Here is a 27,934-nt window from a genome sequence, read left to right as displayed (position 1 = left end):
GTAGGTAGCCTGACCCACTGAGCCAGAGGGGTGGTAGGTAGCCTGACCCACTGAGCCAGAGGGGTGGTAGGTAGCCTGATACACTGAGCCAGAGGGGTGGTAGGTAGCCTGACCCACTGAGCCAGAGGGGTGGTAGGTAGCCTGACACACTGAGCCAGAGGGGTGGTAGGTAGCCTGACCCACTGAGCCAGAGGGGTGGTAGGTAGCCTGACCCACTGAGCCAGAGGGGTGGTAGGTAGCCTGACCCACTGAGCCAGAGGGGTGGTAGGTAGCCTGACCCACTGAGCCAGAGGGGTGGTAGGTAGCCTGACCCACTGAGCCAGAGGGGTTGTAGGTAGCCTGACACACTGAGCCAGAGGGGTGGAGGGATAAAGAACACATGCTGTGACAACAACCTCAGAGGAATGCCATTAGATTATCCACGCAGAAAACCATTCATTTATAGCACCCGTATGGCCAACTCTGTTACAGACACGCCAGCATCACAGTCGACTAGGCCAGTGTTTCCCAAACCTCTCATCGACTACCCTCAGTCAGTTCCATTTACGTTTTCAAATATATTCTCGAACTAGCAGCGAGACGAGCTAAAAGCCCCTTGATTAGTTGAATCAGGTGTACTTGTAGTAGTCTACTGGAGGAGAGATATGGGGGAAACACGTTGCTACCAGGCTATAACTTATTAACTACCAGGCTATAACGTATTAATAAATCATCTCAACTAGAATGGCGTTAGTCGTGTTACGGATGACGTCATACTATGTAGTCTGCGGGGAGGAAAAAAAAACCCGTGAGTGCTCCAGCCTGATACACCTTGACATAAACAAAGGATCTAAAGATGACCGTCCACTAATACTGCCAACCAAGCTATTATATACCGGCCTTTCTTCTGATGAAATGTGTGTTACTACTAGGACTCTATAGGACTTGTCCTGTGCCGTTGAAAATGTCACCCACACCCCTTATTGAAGTTAATACATTAAACCGGGTAGGGCTCACTGCCTTTACCGCGTGGTCCAGACTAGACCACTTCTCAAAACCCATCCTTGCACCCTCCGATACAATAATATCACCGACAAATATGATGAATTACCAGTAATTCAGTTTTTGGTTGCCTTTCTGGCCACCTCACTGTATATCTAGATTGATTCCCATATCCCGAGGTTGAATAGGGCACCTTTTACTTCACGTTTTTTTTGACGTCGGGCCATTACATATAGGATATTCTCTCTCGCAGAGCCCTAGCGCTCACCACAACGAGGCTGCGCCGTGGAGGGAGACACGGCGTTGAATTACACCGGCCACGGAAAAACAAGAAGACTCCGAGACAGTGTGTGTGTGTGGGGGGGTATGTTCGCAAATGAAACCTGTAGGCTACTCCTGAGATTGAAATGCGCCTGAGATTTATCTTTGAGACTTTCTGAATGCTCATACCGCTGAAAAGATGCCGGGTTGGAAGAAGAATATCCCCGCCTGTCTTCAGGCTGACCAAGAAGGAGGTAGGAACCTGCCTAAGCTTTATTTCATTTAGCCTGGCTCCGTGGCGCCTGTTTTCAACCACACATACTCTCATTATTGCTGAGCCTTTCAGCGGTGTCGGTGTGTAGACGCCGCGACCACGGCAATTCACAATAAGTGAAAGTTCCGGCTTGTTGTTTTACGCGTTGATGTTTCCCGGAACAAGCTCGGTTTGGAATATCTACCAGGCTACAGTAGTAGCGGCGTGCACGACGCGTTGCTGGATTCATTCACAAACATGCAGCTAGCAAGTGTCAACTTTTATTTTTAGTTCATGCTTTTGTTTTCTCTGCCAGGGGTCTCGTCTTGGTGCTCGAGGCTCCGGTCTTTAGCGGTAGTGTTGGTTGGTGGGCCTCCGTCCAGATTGACTGTGCACTTGTCCGCCCAGCTCCTGTAGCCCAACACACGTCACCCTGCTCCATGCCTGTTGTTTTGTCCATAGAAGTAGCCTATGTAGGCTATGTGTTTCCTTGCTGTTGTCTAGGCTATGTGCTATTTGCAAGTTATGCCGACGCATATCCATATAATGACCATCGGTAATAAGACGTCTATAGTCCAGTCAGTAGAGAATAGTGTAGGCGGTTGCCTTGAGCTTTTTGTTCGCAATGTTTGTGTAATGAATGGCGGATAATGATCACGTTTCAGTCAGTGTCTCAATCCACTGCTATCATTCCCTCAGATTCTATAGTAGCCTATTCCCCTATTCCCAGCCCATGTGTTCAGTCAACTAAGGACCCTTCTGATACATTCCGATGACCAACAGCAGATCCATTTGATCAACAGAGAACAAGCTCTCTCTCTCTCTCTCTCTCTCTCTCTCTCTCTGGCACATGTGAAACGAGCATAAACCTGTTTTAGGCAGCACGTTTGTTACTTGCGCCGTGTCATACGGAATATATCAGGAAGTCTATGTCTGCATAACGATCATTATAGCCGGAGGGTAGGCATATTATACAGTCCCGTTTACCATTACCGTCATGATTTAACACCAGGGGCACCGCTGGGCTGTCTCATGAATATGGCTATGAAATGATGATTAATTCTCGGGTGTATTTAGTGTGATGTCATCAGTGATGTATTTATCTGTTGTATTGGGGATACGATTGGTGGAATATCATGTGAAATATAGGCTTAGCTATAATGCATAGTCACACACACACACGCACACACACACACACACACACACACGCACACGCACACGCACACGCACACACACATACACATACACACACACACACACATGCCAGCTCAGTACAATATACTTTATTGCCACGCAACCAGAGTTGGTGGTATGTGTTTACAGGACAGCATGGTATCTCTGAAGGTTGGTGGTATGTGTTTACAGGACAGCATGGTATCTCTGAAGGTTGGTGGTATGTGTTTACAGGACAGCATGGTATCTCTGAAGGTTGGTGGTATGTGTTTACAGGACAGCATGGTATCTCTGAAGGTTGGTGATATGTGTTTGCAGGACAGCATGGTATCTCTGAAGGTTGGTGGTATGTGTTTACAGCACCTCATATACCCCCAGTCTCATATACCCCCAGTCTCATATACCCCCAGTATGATATACCCCCAGTCTCATATACCCCCAGTCTCATATACCCCCAGTATCATATACCCCCAGTCTCATATACCCCCAGACTCATATACCCCCAGACTCATATACCCCCAGTCTCATATACCCCCAATCTCATATACCCCCAGTATGATATACCCCCAGTCTCATATACCCCCAGTCTCATATACCCCCAATCTCATATACCCCCAGTCTCATATACCCCCAATAATTTACGAACGTCCAGAGCTCACTCTGGCACTCCAGAATGAATTTAAGAACACACCCTAAGGTCATGTCCCAAATGCACCCTATTCCCTATAGTACTGCACTAATGCACCCGATTCCCTATAGTAGTGCACTAATGCACCCAATTCCCTATAGTAGTGCACTAATGCACCCTATTCCCTATAGTAATGCACTAATGCACCATATTCCCTATAGTAGTGCACTAATGCACTCGATTCCCTATAGTACTGCACTAATGCACCCTATTCCCTATAGTAGTGCACTAATGCACCCGATTCCCTAGAGTAGTGCAGTAATGCACCCTATTCCCTATAGTAGTGCAGTAATGCACCCTATTCCCTATAGTAGTGCACTAATGCACCCGATTCCCTATAGTACTGCGCTAATGCACCCTATTCCCTATAGTAGTTCACTAATGCACCCTATTCCCTATAGTAGTGCACTAATGCACCCTATTCCCTATAGTAGTTGCACTAATGCACCCTATTCCCTATAGTAGTGCACTAATGCACCCTATTTCCTGTAGTAGTGCACTAATGCACCCTATTTCCTATAGTAGTGCACTAATGCACCCTATTCTCTATAGTAGTGCGCTAATGCACCCTATTTCCTATAGTAGTGCGCTAATGCACCCTATTCCCTATAGTAGTGCACTAATGCACCCTATTTCCTATAGTAGTGCACTAATGCACCCTATTCCCTATAGTAGTGCACTAATGCACCCAATTCCCTATAGTAGTGCACTAATGCACCCTATTCCCTATAGTAGTGCACTAATGCACCCAATTCCCTATAGTAGTGCACTAATGCACCCTATTCCCTATAGTAGTGCACTAATGCACCCTATTTCCTATAGTAGTGCACTAATGTACCCTATTCTCTATAGTAGTGCGCTAATGCACCCTATTCTCTATAGTAGTGCACTAATGCACCCTATTTCCTATAGTAGTGCACTAATGCACCCTATTCCCTATAGTAGTGCACTAATGCACCCTATTCCCTATAGTAGTGCACTAATGCACCCTATTCCCTATAGTAGTGCACTAATGCACCCTATTCCCTATAGTAGTGCACTAATGCACCCTATTCCCTATAGTAGTGCACTAATGCACCCAATTCCCTATAGTAGTGCACTAATGCACCCTATTCCCTATAGTAGTGCACTAATGCACCCTATTTCCTATAGTAGTGCACTAATGTACCCTATTCTCTATAGTAGTGCGCTAATGCACCCTATTCTCTATAGTAGTGCACTAATGCACCCTATTCCCTATAGTAGTGCACTAATGCACCCTATTCCCTATAGTACTGCACTAATGCACCCTATTCCCTATAGTAGTGCACTAATGCACCCTATTCCCTATAGTAGTGCACTAATGCACCCTATTTCCTATAGTAGTGGTGGATGTAGGTCCATGTCAAACCTGGCAGTTATTTCAGCTCTGTGGGGTCTAATATTCAGAATAGACGAGCTAAAGCGTAACCTTGTAGATCATAAACTGTCTGTCTTTGACCAGTAAATAAGTTAGATGTTCCATTAGAATCCCAACACCCGGGTCGATAAGGAGAGGAGGAGCATCTCTTCACAGTGGCTGGCGTAGGAAAACCTAGCGTGCTTTATGGTCAACTGCACGAGTTCATAGCTTCATACTGGCATGTGGTTGTGTTTCTTAGAAAATCATAATTGACCATAGACCACTGTTCCCGCAACGCCACGTGGGTGATTTTCCTCCTAAAGTTTTCAGAGATTTTTTTTTAAGAACACAGGCAAAAATCAGCTCCAATACATTTTAGTTTCGTAAATCTGTAAATTTGTTCCAATATATATCCCCACGCATAATTTTTAAACCTTTATTTAACTAGACAATTCAGTTAAGAACAAATTCTTATTTTCAATGACGGCCTAGGAACAGTGGGTTAACTGCCTGTTCAGGGGCAGAACGACAGATTTGTACCTTGTCAGCTCGGGGGTTTGATCTTGCAACCTTCTGGTTACTAGTCCAACGCTCTGGCTACCCTGCCTCTAACCACTAGGCTACTCTGCCGATCTGATCTTGTACAAATGTAAACAAGGATTGTGTTTTAGTCAGGTATTATATCAGTTTGGGCTTCTTGCCGTCAATTTGCATTGTGTTTCCCAGCTGTCCGACCATCCACTCAATTCAGTTTGCAGTCTACAGATGATTTGTCATTGCGTTTCCCAGCTGTCTGACCATCAACTCAATCTGGCAGATGAGTCCAGCTGTAGACTCAACTAGGCCCTTAATTCATGTCTTAGTGGTCAGACACATTGATTCATGTGGTTTGTAGTATTAATGGTTCATGTCATGTACGTCTGGGTGATACAGGTATACCAGTATGGATTTTTAACAATACCCGGCTATAACCATATTTTGATATAGTGCTATTTGAGAAGTGTACACACACACACACACGCACGCACACACACTTTGAGAATTCATATTTCACTGTGACTTTTGCACCGTGCTTGACTAAACTTGGCTCGTTCCGCACCGCAGTACAGAGCTGCTGAAAGATCAATGTGTTTGGCTTTCACAGATATTCCTCCTCTGAGAGAAAAGGAATAAGCATAGTGTGCCAGTCAGGTGGCATATCTATTCATTCACACACTCTTTCATGTGGAGGAATGCAGTAGAGATAGAAACCCGAGCCCAGCTCTATCTTAGCCTGTTCAACCTCTATGTCAATATAACTGTAGAAATGAAACCCCAGCTCTATCTTAGCCTGTTAAACCACTATGTCAAGATAACTGTAGAAATGAAAGCCCAGCTCTATCTTAGCCTGTTCAACCTCTATGTCAAGATAACTGTAGAAATGAAAGCCCAGCTGTATCTTAGCCTGTTCAACCACTATGTCAAGATAACTGTAGAAATGAAAGCCCAGCTGTATCTTAGCCTGTTCAACCACTATGTCAAGATAACTGTAGAAATGAAAGCCCAGCTGTATCTTAGCCTGTTCAACCACTATGTCAAGATAACTGTAGAAATGAAAGCCCAGCTGTATCTTAGCCTGTTCAACCACTATGTCAAGATAACTGTAGAAATGACAGCCCTGTTGTATCTTAGCCTGTTCAACCACTATGTCAAGATAACTGTAGAAATGACAGCCCAGCTGTATCTTAGCCTGTTCAACCACTATGTCAAGATAACTGTGTTGAAATGACAGCCCAGCTCTATCTTAGCCTGTTCAACCACTATGTCAAGATAACTGTAGAAATGAAAGCCCAGCTGTATCTTAGCCTGTTCAACCTCTATGTCAAGATAACTGTAGAAATGAAAGCCCAGCTCTATCTTAGCCTGTTCAACCACTATGTCAAGATAACTGTAGAAATGAAAGCCCAGCTGTATCTTAGCCTGTTCAACCTCTATGTCAAGATAACTGTTGGTGGATAACGAGGTATGAGAGTAGGCCCAGTCTGCTACCCAAATTACACACTATTCCCTATTGAGTGCCTTTACTTTAGACCAAGGCCCATAGTGCCAAGGAGGAGACATACGGATGCTTGGGAGTGTAGTCCTGTGTTTGTGTGTGTGTGTGTGTGTGTCCTTACCAATATCTGGCCTTAAGGGTGACACTTCTACACATCAAGGATGGTTCCATGATTGAATAAAGTGACATCACACAGGCCCCTTGTGAATGAGGCGTGGACACCACTACTACTGTCACGCTCAAGAACATGTGTTGATACCAAACGGACTTGTACAAGGTTACTGCTAAGCCTCACTAGTGAGTGTCTAGACACATTTTAGAGGTAATTTGTTGGAGTCAAGGATTCTTGTTTTGCCAAGGACAGGCCGAGTTTGGGTATAGGCTCTGGCTATAACTCTGTGAACACATTGGTTGGCCTTAGACTCACTCACTCAGTGTAGGGGACTTTGTTGGCCTGGTTCTGAGTTCACTCTGAGTAGACTTTGGTTGGCCCTGGCTGTGAGTTCACTCTGAGTCGACTTTGGTTGGCCCTGGTTCTGAGTTCACTCTGAGTAGACTTTGGTTGGCCCTGGTTCTGAGTTCACTCTGTGTCGACTTTGGTTGGCCCTGGCTGTGAGTTCACTCTGTGTCGACTTTGGTTGGCCCTGGCTATAAGCCGTTGTCAGATGCTTCCCTGCCTCCCTCCAGCCAGCCTGCCAGTCAGTCTTCCTGATCCTCTGCAGTGCAGCTATGCAATGAGGTGTGTGTGTGTGTGTGTGTGTGTGTGTGTGTGCAGCTCTGCAATGTGGCATGTAATCGGGTTGAGGGGAGCCCGGGGTGTGGGCGGTCACAGCTCGCTCTGCGGTAACAAAGCACAGGATTGTGGGTAGAAGATTCAGAGTATAGAATCTAAGGTGCATCTGTTTAGGGCCAGATAGCTTTTCCAATTTGCTCTGTTTTTTTGTTAATTCTTTCCAATGTGTCAAGTAATTATCTTTTTGTTTTCTCATGATTTGGTTGGGTCTAATTGTGCTGTTGTCCTGGGGCTCTGTGAGGTGTGTTTGTGTTTGTGAACAGAGCCCCAGGACCAGCTTGCTTAGGGGACTCTTCTCCAGGTTCATCTCTCTGTAGGTGATGGCTTTGTTGTGGAAGGTTTGTGAATCGCTTCCTTTTAGGTGGTTGTAGAATTGAACGGCTCCTTTCTGGATTTTGATAATTAGTGGGTATCGGCCTAATTCTACTCTGCATGCATTATTTGGTGTTCTACGTTGTACACGGAGGATATTTTTGCAGAATTCTGCATGCAGAGACTCAATTTGGTGTTTGTCCCATTTTGTGTGTTCTTGGTTTAGATCGCCAGATCGTAATCTGGATGTTGTAGTTCCCTGTTTGGTTTGATGGCGCAGAAGGCCCTTCTTACCTTGTCTCAGATATTTTACAGCCTTGTGGAAGTTACCTGTGGTGTTGGTGTTTCTCTCTCTCTCTCTTATGAGCAGATCAAATCTGGGCCTTGTTTTTAACCAGATTTCAGTCTGAATTGGTTAAAATGACCCCGTTACAACAGTTAATACACCGTGAGGAACACTGAGATAAGAGGGAGTCAGAGAGTTTTAATTGTAATTTTATTTTCTCACCCTGTCACCCTGTCACTCTGTCACTCTGTCACCCTGTCACCCTGTCACTCTGTCACTCTGTCACCCTGTCACCCTGTCACCCCACTCTGTCGCTCTGTCGCTCTGTCACCCTGTCACCCTGTCACCCTGTCACCCTGTCACCCTGTCACTCTGTCACCCTGTCACTCTGTCACTCTGTCACTCTGTCACCCTGTCACTCTGTCACTCTGTCACCCTGTCACTCTGTCACCCTGTCACTCTGTCACTCTGTCACTCTGTCACCCTGTCACTCTGTCACTCTGTCACCCTGTCACTCTGTCACCCTGTCACTCTGTCACTCTGTCACTCTGTCACCCTGTCACCCTGTCACTCTGTCACTCTGTCACTCTGTCACCCTGTCACTCTGTCACCCTGTCACCCTGTCACTCTGTCACCTGTCACTCTCTCTCTTATGAGCAGCTCAAATCTGGGCCTTGTTTTTAACCAGATTTCAGTCTGAATTGGTTAAAATGACCCCGTTACAACAGTTAATACACCATGAGGAACACTGAGATAAGAGGGAGTCAGAGAGTTTTAATTTTAATTTTATTTTCTCACCCTGTCACCCTGTCACCCTGTCAACCTGTCACCCTGTCACTCTGTCACCCTGCTCTGTCACCCTGTCACTCTGTCACTCTGTCACTCTGTCACCCTGTCACCCTGTCACCCTGTCACCCTGTCACTCTGTCACTCTGTCACTCTGTCACCCTGTCACCCTGTCACTCTGTCACTCTGTCACCCTGTCACTCTGTCATTCTGTCACCCTGTCACTCTGTCACCCTGTCACTCTGTCACTCTGTCACCATGTCACTCTGTCACTCTGTCACCCTGTCACTCTGTCACTCTGTCACCCTGTCACCCTGTCACCCTGTCACTCTGTCGCCCTGCCACTCTGTCACCCTGTCACTCTGTAATTAGGCTTCTCCAAGCTCTGATGCTGCTGATGGTCATTAGTAGCCTACCAAACTTGCTGGTCATTAGTAGCCTATCAAACTGGCTAACTGTCTGGTACTCAGCACTCTATTGTCCCTCTAATCACTCTGACATCAATGCAAATGTAATGGAAAATCTAATCAAACACTTCATGAGAGCCCAAGAGCTCATGTTGAACAACATTTCTGTAGGCTATGCAACTGTGTGAGAAAACAGAGTGATGGCCTCTATTAAAAAGAGGATGATCCCATCAGATTTCTATAGGCTAGACCTACTATATTTATGTCTCAACTTTCCTAATATTAAGCAAATATGAAGCACATAGCTTCTCTTTACAACAGGAGTATAGCTTCTCTTTTACAACAGGAGTATAGCTTCTCTTTTACAACAGGAGTATAGCTTCTCTTTTACAACAGGAGTATAGCTTCTCTTTACAACAGGAGTATAGCTTCTCTTTTACAACAGGAGTATAGCTTCTCTTTACAACAGGAGTATAGCTTCTCCTTCTCTTTACAACAGGAGTATAGCTTCTCTTTACAACAGGAGTATAGCTTCTCTTTTACAACAGGAGTATAGCTTCTCTTTTACAACAGGAGTATAGCTTCTCTTTACAACAGGAGTATAGCTTCTCTTTACAACAGGAGTATAGCTTCTCTTTACAACAGGAGTATAGCTTCTCTTTTACAACAGGAGTATAGCTTCTCTTTACAACAGGAGTATAGCTTCTCTTTACAACAGGAGTATAGCTTCTCTTTTACAACAGGAGTATAGCTTCTCTTTACAACAGGAGTATAGCTTCTCTTTACAACAGGAGTATAGCTTCTCTTTACAACAGGAGTATAGCTTCTCTTTTACAACAGGAGTATAGCTTCTCTTTACAACAGGAGTATAGCTTCTCTTTTACAACAGGAGTATAGCTTCTCTTTACAACAGGAGTATAGCTTCTCTTTTACAACAGGAGTATAGCTTCTCTTTACAACAGGAGTATAGCTTCTCTTTTACAACAGGAGTATAGCTTCTCTTTACAACAGGAGTATAGCTTCTCTTTTACAACAGGAGTATAGCTTCTCTTTACAACAGGAGTATAGCTTCTCTTTACAACAGGAGTATAGCTTCTCCTTCTCTTTACAACAGGAGTATAGCTTCTCTTTACAACAGGAGTATAGCTTCTCTTTTACAACAGGAGTATAGCTTCTCTTTTACAACAGGAGTATAGCTTCTCTTTACAACAGGAGTATAGCTTCTCTTTACAACAGGAGTATAGCTTCTCTTTACAACAGGAGTATAGCTTCTCTTTTACAACAGGAGTATAGCTTCTCTTTACAACAGGAGTATAGCTTCTCTTTACAACAGGAGTATAGCTTCTCTTTTACAACAGGAGTATAGCTTCTCTTTACAACAGGAGTATAGCTTCTCTTTACAACAGGAGTATAGCTTCTCTTTACAACAGGAGTATAGCTTCTCTTTTACAACAGGAGTATAGCTTCTCTTTACAACAGGAGTATAGCTTCTCTTTTACAACAGGAGTATAGCTTCTCTTTACAACAGGAGTATAGCTTCTCTTTACAACAGGAGTATAGCTTCTCTTTTACAACAGGAGTATAGATTCTCTTTTACAACAGGAGTATAGCTTCTCTTTACAACAGGAGTATAGCTTCTCTTTACAACAGGAGTATAGCTTCTCTTTACAACAGGAGTATAGCTTCTCTTTTACAACAGGAGTATAGCTTCTCTTTTACAACAGGAGTATAGCTTCTCTTTACAACAGGAGTATAGCTTCTCTTTACAACAGGAGTATAGCTTCTCTTTTACAACAGGAGTATAGCTTCTCTTTACAACAGGAGTATAGCTTCTCTTTTACAACAGGAGTATAGCTTCTCTTTACAACAGGAGTATAGCTTCTCTTTACAACAGGAGTATAGCTTCTCTTTTACAACAGGAGTATAGCTTCTCTTTACAACAGGAGTATAGCTTCTCTTTTACAACAGGAGTATAGCTTCTCTTTACAACAGGAGTATAGCTTCTCTTTTACAACAGGAGTATAGCTTCTCTTTACAACAGGAGTATAGCTTCTCTTTTACAACAGGAGTATAGCTTCTCTTTACAACAGGAGTATGGCTTCTCCTTCTCTTTACAACAGGAGTATAGCTTCTCTTTACAACAGGAGTATGGCTTCTCCTTCTCTTTACAACAGGAGTATAGCTTCTCTTTACAACAGGAGTATAGCTTCTCTTTTACAACAGGAGTATAGCTTCTCTTTACAACAGGAGTATAGCTTCTCTTTACAACAGGAGTATAGCTTCTCTTTACAACAGGAGTATAGCTTCTCTTTTACAACAGGAGTATAGCTTCTCTTTACAACAGGAGTATAGCTTCTCTTTTGCAACAGGAGTATAGCTTCTCTTTACAACAGGAGTATGGCTTCTCTTTACAACAGGAGTATGGCTTCTCCTTCTCTTTACAACAGGAGTATAGCTTCTCTTTACAACAGGAGTATAGCTTCTCTTTTACAACAGGAGTATAGCTTATCTTTACAACAGGAGTATAGCTTATCTTTACAACAGGAGTATAGCTTCTCTTTACAACAGGAGTATAGCTTCTCTTTTACAACAGGAGTATAGCTTCTCCTTCTCTTTACAACAGGAGTATAGCTTCTCTTTACAACAGGAGTATAGCTTCTCTTTACAACAGGAGTATAGCTTCTCTTTACAACAGGAGTATAGCTTCTCTTTTACAACAGGAGTATAGCTTCTCTTTACAACAGGAGTATGGCTTCTCTTTACAACAGGAGTATGGCTTCTCCTTCTCTTTACAACAGGAGTATAGCTTCTCTTTACAACAGGAGTATAGCTTCTCTTTTACAACAGGAGTATAGCTTATCTTTACAACAGGAGTATAGCTTATCTTTACAACAGGAGTATAGCTTCTCTTTACAACAGGAGTATAGCTTCTCTTTTACAACAGGAGTATAGCTTCTCCTTCTCTTTACAACAGGAGTATAGCTTCTCTTTACAACAGGAGTATAGCTTCTCTTTACAACAGGAGTATAGCTTCTCTTTACAACAGGAGTATAGCTTCTCTTTACAACAGGAGTATAGCTTCTCTTTACAACAGGAGTATAGCTTCTCTTTTACAACAGGAGTATAGCTTCTCTTTACAACAGGAGTATAGCTTCTCTTTACAACAGGAGTATAGCTTCTCTTTACAACAGGAGTATAGCTTCTCTTTTACAACAGGAGTATAGCTTCTCTTTACAACAGGAGTATAGCTTCTCTTTTACAACAGGAGTATAGCTTCTCTTTACAACAGGAGTATAGCTTCTCTTTACAACAGGAGTATAGCTTCTCTTTTACAACAGGAGTATAGCTTCTCTTTACAACAGGAGTATAGCTTCTCTTTACAACAGGAGTATAGCTTCTCTTTACAACAGGAGTATAGCTTCTCTTTACAACAGGAGTATAGCTTCTCTTTACAACAGGAGTATAGCTTCTCTTTACAACAGGAGTACAGCTTCTCTTTTACAACAGGAGTATAGCTTCTCTTTACAACAGGAGTATAGCTTCTCTTTACAACAGGAGTATAGCTTCTCTTTTACAACAGGAGTATAGCTTCTCTTTACAACAGGAGTATAGCTTCTCTTTACAACAGGAGTATAGCTTCTCTTTACAACAGGAGTATAGCTTCTCTTTTACAACAGGAGTATGGCTTCTCTTTTACAACAGGAGTATAGCTTCTCTTTACAACAGGAGTATAGCTTCTCTTTACAACAGGAGTATAGCTTCTCTTTACAACAGGAGTATAGCTTCTCTTTTACAACAGGAGTATGGCTTCTCTTTTACAACAGGAGTATAGCTTCTCTTTACAACAGGAGTATGGCTTCTCCTTCTCTTTACAACAGGAGTATAGCTTCTCTTTACAACAGGAGTATAGCTTCTCTTTACAACAGGAGTATAGCTTCTCTTTTACAACAGGAGTATAGCTTCTCTTTACAACAGGAGTATAGCTTCTCTTTACAACAGGAGTATGGCTTCTCCTTCTCTTTACAACAGGAGTATAGCTTCTCTTTACAACAGGAGTATAGCTTCTCTTTACAACAGGAGTATAGCTTCTCTTTTACAACAGGAGTATAGCTTCTCTTTTACAACAGGAGTATAGCTTCTCTTTTACAACAGGAGTATAGCTTCTCTTTTACAACAGGAGTATAGCTTCTCTTTTACAACAGGAGTATAGCTTCTCTTTTACAACAGGAGTATAGCTTCTCTTTTACAACAGGAGTATAGCTTCTCTTTACAACAGGAGTATAGCTTCTCTTTACAACAGGAGTATAGCTTCTCTTTACAACAGGAGTATGGCTTCTCCTTCTCTTTACAACAGGAGTATAGCTTCTCTTTACAACAGGAGTATAGCTTCTCTTTACAACAGGAGTATAGCTTCTCTTTTACAACAGGAGTATAGCTTCTCTTTTACAACAGGAGTATAGCTTCTCTTTTACAACAGGAGTATAGCTTCTCTTTTACAACAGGAGTATAGCTTCTCTTTTACAACAGGAGTATAGCTTCTCTTTTACAACAGGAGTATAGCTTCTCTTTACAACAGGAGTATGGCTTCTCCTTCTCTTTACAACAGGAGTATAGCTTCTCTTTTACAACAGGAGTACAGCTTCTCTTTACAACAGGAGTACAGCTTCTCTTTTACAACAGGAGTATAGCCTACCTGGCTGTCATGTAAATGAACCACGGGAAAAGCTTCCTCTGTTTGTCTGCTGCCCCTGTTTCGAGACAGATGCAATATAATGGTCCATTCTAAATCAAAATACATTTCACACGTATATTATTTAGTACAGTGGGGCAAAAAAAGTATTTAGTCAGCCACCAATTGTGCAAGTTCTCCCACTTAAAAAGATGAGAGAGGCCTGTAATTTTCATCATAGGTACACTTCAACTATGACAGACAAAATGAGAGAAAAAAAAAATCCAGAAAATCACATTGTAGGATTTTTAATGAATTTATTTGCAAATTATGGTGGAAAATAAGTATTTGGTCACCTACAAACAAGCAAGATTTCTGGCTCTCACAGACCTGTAACTTCTTCTTTAAGAGGCTCCTCTGTCCTCCACTCGTTACCTGTATTAATGTCACCTGTTTGAACTAATTGCTCCCAACAGTCGTACACCTTATGTAGCCTAGCCCATAGGTCTATATGTTTTGATGAGGTGTGTATCAACATCTAAAGTGGCCAAATAACTTCTTAAACTGCAGCTCATTAATCCGCTTTACAACGGGGTGTAGGACCTAACTGGCCAACATACGTGTGAGTTTGGGGGGGGGGGGGGGGGGCATTGTAATGCGTTGCTACTGGCGGCAGAGAAGTCAGGCGCAGGAGAGCGGAAACTCATTTACAGCCGCTGTGTTTAACAACCATAACCAACAGAAGGATAATAATAAACGGGTTAAACAAAACCCGGTCAATACCAGCATACCGTTGCACAAGCACTACAACAAACAATTACCCACAAGGACATGGTGGGGGGGGGGGGGGGGGGGGGGGGCAGAGGGTTAAATACACAACGTGTAATTGATGGAATTGGAACCAGGTGTGATGGAAGACAAGACAAAACCAATGGAAAATGAAAAGTGGATCGGGCGATGGCTAGAAGGTCGGCGACGTCGAACACCGCCTGAACAAGGAGAGGGACCGACCTCGGCGGAAGTCGTGACAATCATTTTCACCATAAAAATGCACCTTTATAATAAAAGCATTCATTACATGCGTTTGTTGTCACTTTTGATAATGGTGTTTTCCTGCTAATGGAACTTTCGCGCCTTTAGCCTCCTGACGTGTGCTCAATGCTGAGGTAATAATCTGAAGAAATAGCATAATAGTGTATCAACATTTTAAGCTAAACGTTTAAGCTATATAAACCTTTAAGCTCTCTAAACTAAACCTTTAAGCTATCTAAACTAAACCTTTAAGCTATCTAAATGTTTAAGCTATCTAAATGTTTAAGCTATCTAAACATTTAAGCTATCTAAACTAAACATTTAAGCTATCTAAATGTTTAAGCTATCTAAACTAAACGTTTAAGCTATCTAAACATTTAAGCTATCTAAACTAAATGTTTAAGCTATCTAAACATTTAAGCTATCTAAACTAAACATTTAAGCTATCTAAACTAAATGTTTAAGCTATCTAAACATTTAAGCTATCTAAACATTTAAGCTATCTAAACTAAATGTTTAAGCTATCTAAACTAAATGTTTAAGCTATCTAAACTAAATGTTTAAGCTATCTAAACATTTAAGCTATCTAAACGTTTAAGCTATCTAAACTAAACATTTAAGCTATCTAAACATTTAAGCTATCTAAACTAAATGTTTAAGCTATCTAAACATTTAAGCTATCTAAACATTTAAGCTATCTAAACATTTAAGCTATCTAAATGTTTAAGCTATCTAAACTAAACGTTTAAGCTATCTAAACATTTAAGCTATCTAAACTAAACGTTTAAGCTATCTAAACGTTTAAGCTATCTAAACTAAACATTTAAGCTATCTAAACATTTAAGCTATCTAAACTAAACATTTAAGCTATCTAAACATTTAAGCTATCTAAACGTTTAAGCTATCTAAACATTTAAGCTATCTAAACATTTAAGCTATCTAAACTAAATGTTTAAGCTATCTAAACATTTAAGCTATCTAAACGTTTAAGCTATCTAAACATTTAAGCTATCTAAACTAAAAAATTAAGCTATCTAAACTAAATGTTTAAGCTATCTAAACATTTAAGCTATCTAAACTAAACATTTAAGCTATCTAAACATTTAAGCTATCTAAACATTTAAGCTATCTAAACTAAACATTTAAGCTATCTAAACATTTAAGCTATCTAAACATTTAAGCTATATAAACTAAATGTTTAAGCTATCTAAACATTTAAGCTATCTAAACTAAACATTTAAGCTATCTAAACATTTAAGCTATCTAAACTAAATGTTTAAGCTATCTAAACATTTAAGCTATCTAAACTAAACATTTAAGCTATCTAAACATTTAAGCTATCTAAACATTTAAGCTATCTAAACTAAATGTTTAAGCTATCTAAACGAAATGTTTAAGCTATCTAAACTAAATGTTTAAGCTATCTAAACATTTAAGCTATCTAAACATTTAAGCTATCTAAACTAAACATTTAAGCTATCTAAACGTTTAAGCTATCTAAACATTTAAGCTATCTAAACTAAACATTTAAGCTATCTAAACGTTTAAGCTATCTAAACATTTAAGCTATCTAAATGTTTAAGCTATCTAAACTAAATGTTTAAGCTATCTAAACTAAATGTTTAAGCTATCTAAACATTTAAGCTATCTAAACATTTAAGCTATCTAAACTAAACATTTAAGCTATCTAAACATTTAAGCTATCTAAACGTTTAAGCTATCTAAACTAAATGTTTAAGCTACCTAAACATTTAAGCTATCTAAACATTTAAGCTATCTAAACATTTAAGCTATCTAAACTAAACATTTAAAAGCTCTGAAAATATACTTTATGAAATTACATTGCTGCTATTTATTACTAAATTATAATGCTACTTTACTACTTTGAAATTCTATCTGGTGCTGAAAATGAGACATGCTGCTATTTGATTTGGTTTGATGTTAGATGTAATGTATGTGACTCTCTTTTTGTTTCTTCTCTGTCATAATGAGGTCCTAAGGTCATAATGAGGTCATAATGATGTCCTAAGGTCATAATGAGGTCCTAAGGTCATAATGAGGTCATAATGATGTCCTAAGGTCATAATGAGGTCATAATGATGTCCTAAGGTCATTATGATGTCCTAAGGTCATAATGAGGTCATAATGATGTCCTAAGGTCATAATGAGGTCATAAGGATGTCCTAAGGTCATAATGCTGTCCTAAGGTCATAATGAGGCCCTAAGGTCATCATGAGGTCATAATGAGGTCCTAAGGTCATCATGAGGTCATAATGAGGTCCTAAGGTCATAATGAGGTCATAATGAGGTCCTAAGGTCATAATGAGGCCACAATGATGCCCTAAGGTCATAATGATGTCATAAGGTCTTAATGAGGTCATAATGATGCCCTAAGATCATAATGATGTCATAATGATGTCCTAAGGTCATAATGATGTCATAAGGTCATAATGAGGTCATAATGATGCCCTAAGGTCATAATGATGTCATAATGATGTCCTAAGGTCATAATGATGTCATTAGGTCATAATGAGGTCATAATGATGCCCTAAGGTCATAATGATGTCATAATGATGTCCTAAGGTCGTAATGATGTCATAAGGTCATAATGAGGTCATAATGATGCCCTAAGGTCATAATGATGTCATAAGGTCTGAATGATGTCATAATGATGTCCTAAGGTCATAATGATGTCATTAGGTCATAATGAGGTCATAATGATGCCCTAAGGTCATAATGATGTCATAATGATGTCCTAAGGTCATAATGATGTCCTAAGGTCATAATGATGTCATAATGATGCCCTAAGGTCATAGTGATGTCCTAAGGTCATAGCTGTCCTAAGGTCTGTTTCACACAGACTGCCACTGTGTGAAACTGTGTCGGATATTAAGTCTTACTACTGTAGTAGTACAGTAGGAGTAGTAAAGTAGTGGTTACTACTACTATAGTACTGTAGAGGGAGTCAAATGTCAACATTCTGACTTAGAATTATAATATGAGGACTATACTGACTTTATGTAGTGTCCTCATTTCCTGCTGGCTTCCTTACACCTTCCCCCTGTATAGCCTCTCCTCTCCTCTCCTCTCCTCTCCTCTCCTCTCCTCTCCTCTCCTCTCCTCTCCTCTCCTCTCCTCTCCTCTCCTCTCCTCTCCTCTCCTCTCCTCTCCTCTCCTCTCCTCCACCCTGTATAGCCCCTAAGGCCTCTCCTCTCCTCCACCATGTATAGCCCCTAAGGCCTCTCCTCTCCTCTCCTCTCCTCTCCTCTCCTCTCCTCTCCTCTCCTCTCCTCTCCTCTCCTCTCCTCTCCTCTCCTCTCCTCTCCTCTCCTCTCCTCCACCCTGTATAGCCCCTAAGGCCTCTCCTCTCCTCCACCATGTATAGCCCCTAAGGCCTCTCCTCTCCTCTCCTCTCCTCGCCTCTCCTCTCCTCTCCTCTCCTCTCCTCTCCTCTCCTCTCCTCTCCTCTCCTCTCCTCTCCTCTCCTCTCCTCCACCCTGTATAGCCCCTAAGGCCTCTCCTCTCCTCCACCATGTATAGCCCCTAAGGCCTCTCCTCTCCTCTCCTCTCCTCTCCTCTCCTCTCCTCTCCTCTCCTCTCCTCTCCTCTCCTCTCCTCTCCTCTCCTCTCCTCCACCCTGTATCGCCCCTAAGTCCTCTCCTCTCCTCTCCTCCTCTCCTCCCCTCCTCCACTCAACCATGTGATTAAAGAGGACACCTGTGGCCAGGTCCTATTGTGTGTCATTAATTAGTTTAAGAACCTGCAGAGTTCTCTGTCCCGTTCTAACTCTCAGAGGAACTCTGCTTGATGTGGATCAAGTCCCCACAGGTTATTATAATAATCTACTACAGCATTTGAAGTCAGGTGGGACACTGTCCGCGACAGAAAAATAAAAATAGTGTTTCAGTGCAGTTAGATACCTGACTGACGCATTGAATGTGACCGGTACTCCTAGCGGTTTAGAGAGCGTTGTGCCCAGTAACCGAAAGGCCGTCGGTTCGAATCCCCGAGCTGACTAGGTTTAAAAAAAAAAAAAAAAAAAAAAATCTGTCAATGTGCCCTTGAGCAAGGCACTTAACCCTAATGGCTCCGTGGTTGCCGTCAATAATGGCTGATCCCTGGCTGTGACCCCGGTGTCTCAGGGGGAGTGGGATATGCAACAAACCAAAAAATAAGTTTGTCCGTATGAAATAGGACAAATGGAAGCACCCACCTAATGAATATTATTATACATAAAGATCTGTTATATTGTGTACGGAGCTGATTTCTGCACGTTGTTAAATTAATGGAACTGTTAAGAATGGAAAACTCTATCGTGAATGATAGAAGAAAGTATTTCTTTGCCTCTTGACTGAAGGACATTTCATCATTATTATTGTTGGATGAAGAAATTAAAAGAAGGATATTTACATTTTTTTTGTTGTTGTTGTCAAACACAACGTTGTTTTACGGCTCTCTCTTTTCCACGTCGAACTGATTCCTCCTCTGGGTCTCCACATCGTCTCTTAGAGATCAACGTTCTGAAAATTCACCTCAGAAATACTTCCGTTGTTGTTTACCACGTCTTTATAGTCAACGTTTTGATCTCACTGGCTCAACAATTAATACATAAACTGTCTTTGAAACGTTTCCCGCCCACAGAGTTGTAAAGCAACAGTATGTAGCTTTGTAAGTTGCAGTTTGTAACTATAGCAACAAAATATAACAAAGAACAAGAAACCGACCAGCTTCGCTGAAAAGTTGAAGGACGCCTTTTAGTCGTTTGAAAAAGAGCTGACTGGTGTTTGATTTTCATTTTTCATTTCATTTTTCTAAAGATACATTTTCTTCAGTAGTGACAGTCAGCAGCAGCTGAAAACTCCATTCAGGTCATAGCTATCTCAGTCATAGTTACCTCAGTCATAGTTACCTCAGTCATAGTTACCTCAGTCATAGCTACCTCAGTCATAGTTACCTCAGTCATAGCCTCCTCAGTCATAGCTACCTCAGTCATAGTTACCTCAGCCATAGTTACCTCAGTCATAGCTACCTCAGTCATAGTTACCTCAGTCATAGTTACCTCAGTCATAGCTACCTCAGTCATAGTTACCTCAGTCATAGCCTCCTCAGTCATAGCTACCTCAGTCATAGCTACCTCAGTCATAGTTACCTCAGTCATAGTTACCTCAGTCATAGCTACCTCAGTCATAGTTACCTCAGTCATAGCTACCTCAGTCATAGTTACCTCAGTCATAGCTACCTCAGTCATAGTTACCTCAGTCATAGTTACCTCAGTCATAGTTACCTCAGTCATAGCCTCCTCAGTCATAGTTACCTCAGTCATAGTTACCTCAGTCATAGCTACCTCAGTCATAGTTACCTCAGTCATAGTTACCTCAGTCATAGTTACCTCAGTCATAGTTACCTCAGCCATAGTTACCTCAGTCATAGCTACCTCAGTCATAGTTACCTCAGTCATAGTTACCTCAGTCATAGCTACCTCAGTCATAGTTACCTCAGTCATAGCCTCCTCAGTCATAGCTACCTCAGTCATAGCTACCTCAGTCATAGTTACCTCAGTCATAGTTACCTCAGTCATAGCTACCTCAGTCATAGTTACCTCAGTCATAGCTACCTCAGTCATAGTTACCTCAGTCATAGCTACCTCAGTCATAGTTACCTCAGTCATAGCTACCTCAGTCATAGCTACCTCAGTCATAGTTACCTCAGTCATAGCTACCTCAGTCATAGTTACCTCAGTCATAGCTACCTCAGTCATAGTTACCTCAGTCATAGTTACCTCAGTCATAGTTACCTCAGTCATAGCTACCTCAGTCATAGTTACCTCAGTCATAGCCTCCTCAGTCATAGCCTCCTCAGTCATAGTTACCTCAGCCATAGCTACCTCAGACCATAGATACCTCAGCCATAGCTACCTCAGTCATAGCTACCTCAGGCCATAGCTACCTCAGTCATAGCTACCTCAGTCATAGCTACCTCAGGCCATAGCCTCCTCAGTCATAGCTGCCTCAGTCATAGCTACCTCAGTCATAGCCACCTCAGTCATAGCTACCTCAGCCATAGCTACCTCAGTCATAGCTACCTCAGTCATAGCTACCTCAGCCATAGTTACCTCAGCCATAGCTACCTCAGGCCATAGCTACCTCAGGCCATAGCTACCTCAGTCATAGCTACCTCAGTCATAGCTACCTCAGACCATAGCTACCTCAGTCATAGCTACCTCAGTCATAGCTACCTCAGCCATAGCTACCTCAGTCATAGCTACCTCAGTCATAGCTACCTCAGCCATAGCTACCTCAGACCATAGCAAGAGCAACAACAGAATTTCCCTCGGATGAAAACACGGGTTATCCAAGTCAAGTGCTTGAATGATTTGCTTTTGGAAAAATAATTTGTTTTTCTCACTTCAGTCAGAACTGAAGCTTCTGCTCGACTTGGGTCTCATTCACGGCTGGAGCGAGTGCCAACATGTCTCAATCCACAAAGACCGTACGGGAAGTTGCATTCAGGGCTCGTCTCGCTGGAGGCAGTGAAAAAGGTTTTCCCTCTTTCCCCCTCCGTCCATACCACTTGAAACACACGAGAGGAAAAATGGAGAATGGAGAGAACAACCATTTTTAAAATGTCATCTAATTCTAGAATGCCATGATGTTCCATCTCAAATAGGACTGACTCCTCCAATCGTCTACACTGTGTGTATACTGAGGCAGGATGGAGGGCTGCTTCCATAGGGCTCAAAGCTAGTGCACTATGTAGAAGGGTCGGGGGGGCTGGGGGGGGGGGGGGGGGGGGGGGTCAATTCCATTTAAATTCCAGTCAATCCATGAAGTACACTCTCTCCCCTTTGTGGAGGTCACAGCGAACATTACAAAGACCATATCGGACTGGGATCTCTGAATGTGATGAGTGTCCGGTCTGGAGCCATTAGAGAACACAGCCAACGCCATGGTAACAACACAGACAATAACCTTGAGAGCAGCAAGACAGCAGGCCTCAGGGTGGCGTCACAAATGTCACTCCCATTCTCCTCTGGTCCCTGGTCAAAAGTAGTGCACTATATAGGGAATGTGGTGCCATTTGGGACCTCCCCCCAGACTGTTCAGTAATGTATCAGGGATTTGCTGAACGTGCTCCTGGACAACTCACTGGTGGAACCACTCGACCTCGTGACATTTGGGGTCGTCTGGGTCGACCGAGGAGGGAATCAGCTTCCCGATTGGAATACTGCTGATACTGTTCCCCTGGGGGATTCTGGGGGTTTTTAGATTCCTTGTACGACCAGGGGTCAACCTGCTGTGAACTGACAACCAGACACCGTGGGCTTGTCCAGTCAGCTGCTGGGTGATTGGGGGGGGGGTGTGATGTTTGAGAGAGACTGGGACTGTGTGTCTGTGGTGGGGGGTGATGTTTGAGAGAGACTGGGACTGTGTGTCTGTGGTGGGTGATGGGGGGTGATGTGTGTCTGTGTGGCTGTGGTGGGGGGTGGTGTGTGTCTGTGGTGGGGGGTGGTGGGGGGGTGATGTGTGGCTGTGGTGGGGGGTGGTGGGGGGGTGGTGGGATTTATCTTTCTGACGAGGCTCTGACAGGTTTGTTTTTAGTGCTATAAGTCACATTTACAGAAGTGTGTGTGTGTGTGTGTGTGTGTGTGTGTGTGTGTGTGTGTGTGTGTGTGTGTGTGTTTGTGTGTGTGTGCCGCCACTCAAATGGGAAATCTGTTCATAGAGAAGGTGTTGGGATTAGAAAGAGGATACTTCACCTTCAGCATCACTGTCACCGTGGTGATGAGTTAGAAGGCCTCAGCATCACTGTCACCGTGGTGATGAGTTAGAAGGCCTCAGCATCACTGTCACCGTGGTGATGAGCATCACTAATCAGCACCCAGCGTCTCCCTGGTGATGTAGGATCAAGGGTCAGAGAGTAATGGCTCAACACACACCGTACACACACACACTGTTCAAACACACACACACACACACACACACACACACACACACACACACACACACACACACACACACACACACACACACACACACACACACACATACACACACACACACACACACACACACACACATACACACACACACTGTACAAACACACACACATTGTACAAACACACACACACACACACGCAAATACACACCGCACACACACACGGTGGGGTGAGAGAGTAATGAGTCCATGTGCTGCTTGTGACACAGCGACAGATAAAGACCTCGTCTCTGGGTCACGAGAGTAACTCATAAATCACTGTTTATATTCACTTCAGATAAATCACACTGGTGTTTTATATTCTGATCGCTAGATGTCCCCTCAGATGTTCTCTAGCCCCAATTATCTCCCCTAATTAATGTTTAAAACAAAAAACGAATCAAATGAATCAACGTGATGGAAAAGCCTTCATGTAGCAGACTGAGCTGAGCCATACCCAACGGCACCCTATTCCCTACATAGTGCACTACTTTGGACAATGGCCCATAGGATCTGATCCAAAGTAGTGCACCACGTAGGGAATAGGGTGCCATTCGGGATACCAACAGACAGAGTGTCGCCCTGCTCTGTCTGCTGAATGAAGGCTTTGACATCACGTGGATTCATTCGTTTTTTGTTTTAATAAAACATTAATTAAGGGAGATAATTGGTTGCTAGGAAACATCTGACGGGACATCTAGTTGAAGTGAGTATAAACAGTGATTTATGAGTTAGTTGAAGTGAGTATAAACAGTGATTTATGAGTTAGTTGAAGTGAGTATAAACAGTGATTTATGAGTTAGTTGAAGTGAGTATAAACAGTGATTTATGAGTTAGTTGAAGTGAGTATAAACAGTGATTTATGAGTTAGTTGAGGTGAAGATTAACAGTGATTTATGAGTTAGTTGAAGTGAGTATAAACAGTGATTTATGAGTTAGTTGAAGTGAATATAAACAGTGATTTATGAGTTAGTTGAAGTGAGTATAAACAGTGATTTATGAGTTAGTTGAAGTGAAGATTAACAGTGATTTATGAGTTAGTTGAAGTGAAGATTAACAGTGATTTATGAGTTAGTTGAAGTGAGTATAAACAGTGATTTATGAGTTAGTTGAAGTGAGTATAAACAGTGATTTATGAGTTAGTTGAAGTGAGTATAAACAGTGATTTATGAGTTAGTTGAAGTGAGTATAAACAGTGATTTATGAGTTAGTTGAAGTGAGTATAAACAGTGATTTAAGAGTTAGTTAAGTGAGTATAAACAGTAATTTATGAGTTAGTTGAAGTGAGTATAAACAGTGATTTATGAGTTAGTTGAAGTGAGTATAAACAGTGATGTATGAGTTAGTTGAAGTGAGTATAAACAGTGATTTATGAGTTAGTTGAAGTGAGTATAAACAGTGATTTATGAGTTAGTTGAAGTGAGTATAAACAGTGATTTATGAGTTAGTTGAAGTGAGTATAAACAGTGATTTATGAGTTAGTTGAAGTGAGTATAAACAGTGATTTATGAGTTAGTTGAGGTGAAGATTAACAGTGATTTATGAGTTAGTTGAAGTGAGTATAAACAGTGATTTATGAGTTAGTTGAAGTGAATATAAACAGTGATTCATGAGTTAGTTGAAGTGAGTATAAACAGTGATTTATGAGTTAGTTGAAGTGAAGATTAACAGTGATTTATGAGTTAGTTGAAGTGAAGATTAACAGTGATTTATGAGTTAGTTGAAGTGAGTATAAACAGTGATTTATGAGTTAGTTGAAGTGAGTATAAACAGTGATTTATGAGTTAGTTGAAGTGAAGATTAACAGTGATTTATGAGTTAGTTGAAGTGAGTATAAACAGTGATTTATGAGTTAGTTGAAGTGAGTATAAACAGTGATTTATGAGTTAGTTGAAGTGAAGATTAACAGTGATTTATGAGTTAGTTGAAGTGAGTATAAACAGTGATTTATGAGTTAGTTGAAGTGAGTATAAACAGTGATTTATGAGTTAGTTGAAGTGAAGTGAAATGGTGGCATCGCAGGTAGAAATACAAGGTCATTCTATGTCCATACTGATCACTTGTCACGACTCCTACCGAAGGTGGCTCCCCTTCCTGTTTGGGTGGCGCTCGGCGGTCGTCGTCACCGGCCTACTAGCTGTTACTTTCCCCTTCCTGTTTGGGTGGCGCTCGGCGGTCGTCGTCACCGGCCGACTAGCTGCCACTGAAGGTAGCTCCCCTTCCTGTTTGGGTGGCGCTCGGCGGTCGTCGTCACCGGCCGACTAGCTGCCACTGAAGGTAGCTCCCCTTCCTGTTTGGGTGGCGCTCGGCGGTCGTCGTCACCGGCCTACTAGCTGTTACTTTCCCCTTGCTGTTTGGGTGGCGCTCGGCGGTCGTCGTCACCGGCCTACTAGCTGTTACTTTCCCCTTCCTGTTTGGGTGGCGCTCGGCGGTCGTCGTCACCGGCCTACTAGCTGCCATGGATCCCTTTCCCCCCTTTCTGTTTATTGGTTTCACCTGTTTTGTGTTTTATGTTAACCAGTTAACCTGCTCTTTGTGTGGGATTGTTTGTGTGTAGGCTGATTAGTTGGGCTATGTTACCAGTATGATAGATAAACACACAGAGAGAACCAGACTGGACCAGGCTGGACCAGACTGATAGATAAACACACAGAGAGAACCAGACTGGACCAGACTGGACCAGACTGATAGAGAAACACACAGAGAGAACCAGACTGTACCAGGCTGGACCAGACTGATAGAGAAACACACAGAGAGGACCAGACTGGACCAGACTGATAGAGAAACACACAGAGAGGACCAGACTGGACCAGACTGATAGAGAAACACACAGAGAGGACCAGACTGGACCAGACTGATAGAGAAACACACAGAGAGGACCAGACTGGACCAGTCTGATAGAGAAACACACAGAGAGGACTAGACTGGACCAGACTGGACCAGACTGGACCAGTCTGATAGAGAAACACACAGAGAGAACCAGACTGGACCAGACTGGACCAGTCTGATAGATAAACTCACAGAGAGAACCAGACTGGACCAGACTGGACCAGTCTGATAGAGAAACACACAGAGAGAACCAGACTGGACCAGTCTGATAGATAAAGACACAGAGAGAACCAGACTGGACCAGACTGGACCAGACTGATAGAGAAACACACAGATAGAACCAGGCTGGACCAGACTGATAGAGAAACACACAGAGAGGACCAGACTGGACCAGACTGGACCAGTCTGATAGATAAACACACAGAGAGAACCAGACTGGACCAGACTGGACCAGACTGATAGAGAAACACACAGATAGAACCAGACTGGACCAGACTGATAGAGAAACACACAGAGAGCACCAGACTGGACCAGACTGGACCAGTCTGATAGAGAAACACACAGAGAGGACCAGACTGGACCAGACTGGACCAGTCTGATAGATAAACACACAGAGAGAACCAGACTGGACCAGACTGGACCAGACTGATAGAGAAACACACAGATAGAACCAGACTGGACCAGACTGATAGAGAAACACACAGAGAGCACCAGACTGGACCAGACTGGACCAGTCTGATAGAGAAACACACAGAGAGGACCAGACTGGACCAGTCTGATAGAGAAACACACAGAGAGAACCAGACTGGACCAGACTGATAGAGAAACACACAGAGAGAACCAGAGAGAACCAGACTGGACCAGACTGGACCAGGCTGTACACTGCAGGTGAGGCAGGGTAGTGTACGTTTCTTCCAGGCTTTTCTCTGGTCCTCGTTGATTGTAGTGAGCTGTGTGAGCCGAGGACAGGGCAGCAGGATGATTATAGGATTATGATGATTCTGCTATCAGAGTATTTATCCTGCGGTGAGATGTGTTGAGATCTTTATCAGTATGCAAAGTCATCTCTGAGCCACTTACTGCCCTCAGATACTTTGTCTGAATCCCAAATAGCACCCTATTCCCTATATAGTGCACTACTTTAGACTAGGGCTCATAGGAATCTTCCTGGTCTAAAGTAGTGCACTACATAGGGAATAGGGTGCCATTTGGGACAATTTTTTTTTAGCACGTAACAACAATTTGCCAGAAGAATGAAGCCAGCGATGGTCGTTGTTGAGATTGTTTGTTATGTAGAATGTGAGTATGAAAGACGATGGAGGACAACCTTGGCTGTAACTCTGTAGTCTATAGACACCAGACCAACCCAGATACATTATATAACTCTGTAGTCTATAGAGACACCAGGCCAACCCAGATACATTATATAACTCTGTAGTCTATAGAGACACCAGACCAACCCAGATACATTATATAACTCTGTAGTCTGTAGAGACACCAGGCCAACCCAGATACATTATATAACTCTGTAGTCTGTAGAGACACCATGCCAACCCAGATACATTATATAACTCTGTAGTCTATAGAGACACCAGGCCAACCCAGATACATTATATAACTCTGTAGTCTATAGAGACACCAGACCAACCCAGATACATTATATAACTCTGTAGTCTGTAGAGACACCAGGCCAACCCAGATACATTATATAACTCTGTAGTCTGTAGAGACACCATGCCAACCCAGATACATTATATAACTCTGTAGTCTATAGAGACACCAGGCCAACCCAGATACATTATATAACTCTGTAGTCTGTAGAGAGACCAGGCCAACCCAGATACATTATATAACTCTGTAGTCTATAGAGACACCAGGCCAACCCAGATACATTATATAACTCTGTAGTCTGTAGAGACACCAGGCCAACCCAGATACATTATATAACTCTGTAGTCTATAGAGACACCAGGCCAACCCAGATACATTATATAACTCTGTAGTCTGTAGAGACACCAGGCCAACCCAGATACATTATATAACTCTGTAGTCTATAGAGACACCAGGCCAACCCA

At 42.5% G+C, this 27,934-nt stretch overlaps 1 protein-coding gene across 8 annotated transcripts in view; it reads left to right on the top strand.

The window, feature by feature from the left end:
* The first annotated feature begins 1,213 nt into the window (after positions 1-1,213).
* LOC110499739 (glutamate receptor-interacting protein 1) overlaps positions 1,214-27,934 on the top strand; it is a 709,091-nt gene continuing 682,370 nt past the window's right edge. For 4 of the 8 annotated variants that reach the window (XM_090228974.1, XM_090228966.1, XM_090228963.1 and 1 more), the window contains exon 1: positions 1,248-1,496. In XM_090228974.1, the coding sequence (XP_090085100.1) occupies positions 1,442-1,496 (55 nt within the window). In that variant the 5' untranslated portion in view covers positions 1,248-1,441. Of the gene's footprint in view, positions 1,497-27,934 lie in introns of all 8 variants that reach the window. The other 4 variants (XM_090228962.1, XM_090228970.1, XM_090228977.1 and 1 more) reach the window with 4 other exon arrangements.

This window comes from Oncorhynchus mykiss, unplaced genomic scaffold (assembly GCF_057628025.1).
Source record: "Oncorhynchus mykiss isolate SJ-2025 unplaced genomic scaffold, ASM5762802v1 scaffold106, whole genome shotgun sequence".
Lineage (NCBI taxonomy): Eukaryota > Metazoa > Chordata > Actinopteri > Salmoniformes > Salmonidae > Oncorhynchus > Oncorhynchus mykiss.
This window is presented reverse-complemented; position numbering and strand designations above follow the sequence as displayed.